The sequence below is a fragment of the Mytilus edulis genome, chromosome 4, assembly GCF_963676685.1.
Source record: "Mytilus edulis chromosome 4, xbMytEdul2.2, whole genome shotgun sequence".
Taxonomy (NCBI): Eukaryota; Metazoa; Mollusca; class Bivalvia; order Mytilida; family Mytilidae; genus Mytilus; species Mytilus edulis.
Window position 1 is genome coordinate 23,215,497 of NC_092347.1, and position 4,821 is coordinate 23,220,317.

A 4,821-nucleotide genomic window follows, 5' to 3' on the forward strand; every position below is an offset into this window, starting at 1 on the left:
ATAAAGTAGACAGTAACTTAGTTTCTAATATCTTGACATTAAGAACATAATATAATAGTCAAATTTCTCTTTTAGGTTTTGTGAACGATTCATCAGCAGCTTCTTATTTATTTCAATGGACTGCAAAATGCTTAGTTATTTGTGTCTCTGCAACATGGTTTACACATATTTGGTTCATTACGTGAACAGATGTGAAAAACTAACTTCTACCACTGAAGTGTTCAAAAGAATAAACCACCTGCAATTAAACTGATGCAATGGAGTGATCGAAGATGAAAGACACATATCATTAATGACGGAATGGGTCCGTCGAATTCTATTTCTAAACTGCTGCTCAATGAAATCTCAGACGCTCATGAACAGCATTTCTGCATAGTTACATTTATTGTCGAACATTGAAATCATTGACTGTTTTGTAAATACTGGCGTTATATTGTTGGATCATCATTATTGTAGAATTATTATGCATTATTCATTTGTTTTAACATCTGTGTTTGTAACAATTACAAAATTTATTTGTAATGGTTATTGATGAAAAGCTTATTTTATTCTAAGAAAACGAAACATGTACATGTAAAATGGAATATTCTGTTAAAAGACAGTATTAATTCCCGTAGCCGTATCTGGTACAATTTACAGAACAGTAATGCTCTTTACCGCCTGAGATTTCCACCAGTTTATTGGGGTTTGAGTTGCTGTGTAATAAGTACTTGATGTTTTGTTTTGTTTAGAATGCTTATTCTTTCGTAGTTATCCGTTTTGCTATGGCGTTGACAGTTTGTTTTCAACGATCAGTTTTAATATCCCTTTCGGTATTTGTCATCTCTCTCTTCCTCAACTTCGTATTTCAATTTGCATTCTTAATGTTTTGATTCGAGCGCCACTGATGTGTCATTTCAAGTCAGGAATATGACAGTCGTTGTCTATTCGTTTGAAATGTTTTATCTTTTGGTTTTGTTATTGGATTAGGGACTTTCTGTTTTGAGTTTTCCTCGGAGTTCAGTATTTTTGTGATCTTACTTTTTATGAAGACATAACACTCGTCTGTGTGTAAAATATAAATGCTAGTCTCTTTAATTCTGTTGTTTTATTGACGTTATTTTTACCTACAAATAGTTACATACTGGTAAAGATCATTTGGTTTACTTGATGAATTAAATTTACAGAAATATTTTTGAATGTTACTGGTCCGAGTTTTTAAGTTCTTATATAAAAGGAAAATAATTAAAATTAAAAACCAATTGTTCAGAGAACGATTGAAGGTCTTTCCACCAGTTAATATCTATTTTGATATCAAATATTAAAATCAGTCTAAAATGTCAGTTCATATGGCTTTATGATATATAGATATGAATTTAAAGCAAAGGTCAAAATCTAGAACGTCAAATTAACCTATGACCTTGACCTCAATTTGAAGGTCACAAACTGAGGATATCAAATCAAAAGACCCTAGGTCTCTAATACGTATGGTTGATAAGTTATATCACTTTACACATAATTTTAGATATGATAGGGGCAAAAACTCCCATTCATTGTCTACGCACCCTTTCAACTAAAATTATTAAGTTACGACATGTCGCAACTAACAATTTAGTCAAAATAATTTGTCGATATCTTATACGGTTTCTGGAAATGCGATGAAATAAGCCTAATTCAAAAATTAGAATATGACCTTGACCTTTGACCTTGACCTAATTTTCATTTTTTTGGACCAAGGACCTCAAATCAAAAGATCTTAGGTCTCTTTCACTTATGGTGTTCCAGTTTAAAATACATTTTAAAATTTCAAATACAAAAGGGGAAATAACAGTCATATGGAGCGTTCATATTGCTTCGGTCGAAATTGGACAAATCATGCGAAGGATATAACGAGCAATTTTATGAAATAGATTTGTCGTAATCTCTTACGGTTGCGAAAGAGGTCGTGATCACAAGGTAAACAGTGTTTGGGGAGATAACTCCTACAAAGAAAAGTATTCGGTTACTCAGGGTAAATTTCAAAAGCGCATAAACTGTTCGATATCATATACCAAATATCTAAGCGACATATTGCGAAACAAATATTTATCGCAAGAACAAAATTAGGCGGAAGAAAAAAAAATAATCAGAAGAAAAACATTTCAACGAAAGTTTAATTCATGGTACGTAAGAAACGTCGACTACTTATGTGATCATCTGACCGAAATCCACCCATAACCAAAGGCTGTATACTTGACACATGCTTTCATTCATGATCGATTTTTGTTTTGTCATACATTCTCTTCTGTATGCTATATTGTCAGGTTGTTTTGACAATGTTTACCAGAGTAATTGTATTTTTCAATATTGAAACTATTACTACGTCTGGTCCGTCATGTGGAAAGTTTTAACTATTTTTATCTGAGCTTCACTGATGAGTCTGACAAAACGTCGTCTGGCTTATTAAATTATAAGTCTGGTACCTATGATAACTTATACCGGCTTCACACATCAGCGTATAGCACCGGGCATGGTCAAAAACAAGGTACGCTGCCAATACGCTAGTAATTTTGGACGCATTTAAAATGTCAATCATATCTGTATCGTGTATATGTTCCAGACCATATGAGTATTTGGACCGTACGCGTACGGTCCGGACCGTATACGTATACTCGTACGGTCCGACCATACGCGTACGGTCGGACCGTATGAGTATACGCCGACGGTCCAGTATGAACTGACCATACATGTTATTTGATCATATGGGTTAAATTGGAACAAGCATTTATCACAATCTTTATTTTTAGTTTTACAAATTGTTATTGATAATTTATTACAATTAGATAGATAAAATGAACAAACGAACAATTGAAATTAAGTATTTGTTTAATTTTATATCTGAATTCTATTTTGGTACTTTCGCCCTAGGTGACACAATTCAAGTAACGTAATATTTTTAACATTTCCATGTATGCAGTTCATGCATGTTCCTTTGCATTTGCAATTTTTGGTAAAGTTGCTAAATATTCTAAAACAATTGACCTCCCACATTATGTTTACTTATCTTCAATTTCAGTGATCATAATTCAATTAATGTATTACTGATCGACATGCTTAATACAAGAGACTAACAGATTTAATTAGCGTGAATTTAAAAAAGTTAAAATATAAAGTTTTTGTTTCAACTTTTTTAGATTAATTTGATAGTTAAGTTATGTTGATCGGCTATATGCATTTGTTACTAATAAACAACTTTTTAATATTAGTCAGACCGTACGCGTACGGTCCGACCGTATGAGTATTTTGAAAAAGTACGCATACGGTCCAGACCGTACGCGTACGGTCCAAATACTCATACGGTCTGGAACATATACAATGAGCTTTAAGTGTGTTTAGTGGTTACGCGAAGTGTACATAAGCGTTTATCGGGCGTTCAAGTAACGTATGTTGGCATATGTCTGGCGTTTGTCTAACGTAGACAACAACAAATTGAAGTTTTTAACGACCTTGACTGGCTAAACAGCCCTTGCACGGTCGTTAGTCTAACGTAGATGAAATGTACGCTACGGAGAAAACGTTCCTTAGGCGTATATGAGACACGTCCCGGTAGTACCTGGGACGATAATCCGTGTTTTCGGCGTGTCTAGATCTTGAACATGTAATTATGGGGTGTTTCACTGAACCAGTACTTATTTGTTTTGAGTGCCCAGTTGAGGCCCACTTTCGGGTGCGGGATTTTCTCGCTGCATTTAAGACCCATTAGTGGCCTTCGGCTGTTTTCTGTTCATCGGTCGGGTTTTGGTTTTTTTGACATATTCCCCATTTCCAATCTCACTTTTATTCTTAATACCACTTCTGGATACACTAGGTCGTGTTAATTCACGAACATATGTCACCATTTAGATGACAGAGCAAGTTTCGTTAAATGGCAGAATACGTTTTTGATACGCCACGGGTGCTCTTTTACGTTCACGAATGAATTATTTTACTCAGCTAAGAATGAGAACTTTTTTATCCGCCATAAAAAAATATTCTCAACGTTGAGAATATTCTCAGCTGAGAATTTTTTTTCTCAGCTGAGTATTTTTTTCTCAGTGATGTAAGTGGTAAAATAGTTGTTTGAAAACTAAAACGTATACCAAACTTCTCTAAAACGCAGTTTTATCTCTGAAAAAATAATGTAAAACATAAAAGGAATCTATGATAGATAAGATGACAAGTAGCATTTACTTAGCATCTGTAACCACAGTCCTGACAAAAAGTCACAGAATATAAAGTCGGCAAATAATTTATGTTATATAAGAAATAAAAACCTAATAGATATTATAAGAGAAAGATCTTGAAATACGTGAGTTATTTACCCGTAGCTTTTTATAAATATGTATATATATTTTTTATATTTCCTTATTTAAATCTATATTTTGTATTTTTTTAAAAGATAAAATGCAATCTTCGTTGACGTTTACGTGAAGAGTGCTTTCTTTCACGTCCGCACTTCTATGGGGTGCCAAATAAACATTTTAAAAAGATAATTATTACGGATCAATAACATACATTATGTATTCAGACGACATAAGACACCATGTGACAATTTTAAGAGAAACATAGCTGCTTTTTTCTCACATCTAAAATGGAAGAAAAAAACAAACAAAAAAAGACAAACCAAATATTTTTAAATCAATATGAAAGTCAGTAAATAATTTGAATCCGTTTTTAATATTCAAAATATATGTAACTTTAATATTAATATAAATCTGATACAGAATTTAACAAGTTTAATACGATTTAACAATTATGCAAGCAGTCATAAAAATTGCTCTGCATACTGAGTTTAATATCATATTGCACAGGAAGAGAAAATAA

At 32.9% G+C, this 4,821-nt stretch overlaps 1 protein-coding gene across 2 annotated transcripts in view; it reads left to right on the forward strand.

Moving 5' to 3' along the window:
• LOC139519245 (zwei Ig domain protein zig-8-like) overlaps positions 1-1,077 on the forward strand; it is a 39,001-nt gene extending 37,924 nt beyond the window's left edge. For both annotated transcript variants that reach the window (XM_071311196.1, XM_071311195.1), the window contains exon 9: positions 76-1,077. In XM_071311196.1, the coding sequence (XP_071167297.1) occupies positions 76-185 (110 nt within the window). In that variant the 3' untranslated portion in view covers positions 186-1,077. The remainder of the gene's footprint in view (positions 1-75) is intronic.
• The last annotated feature ends 3,744 nt before the right edge of the window (positions 1,078-4,821 follow it).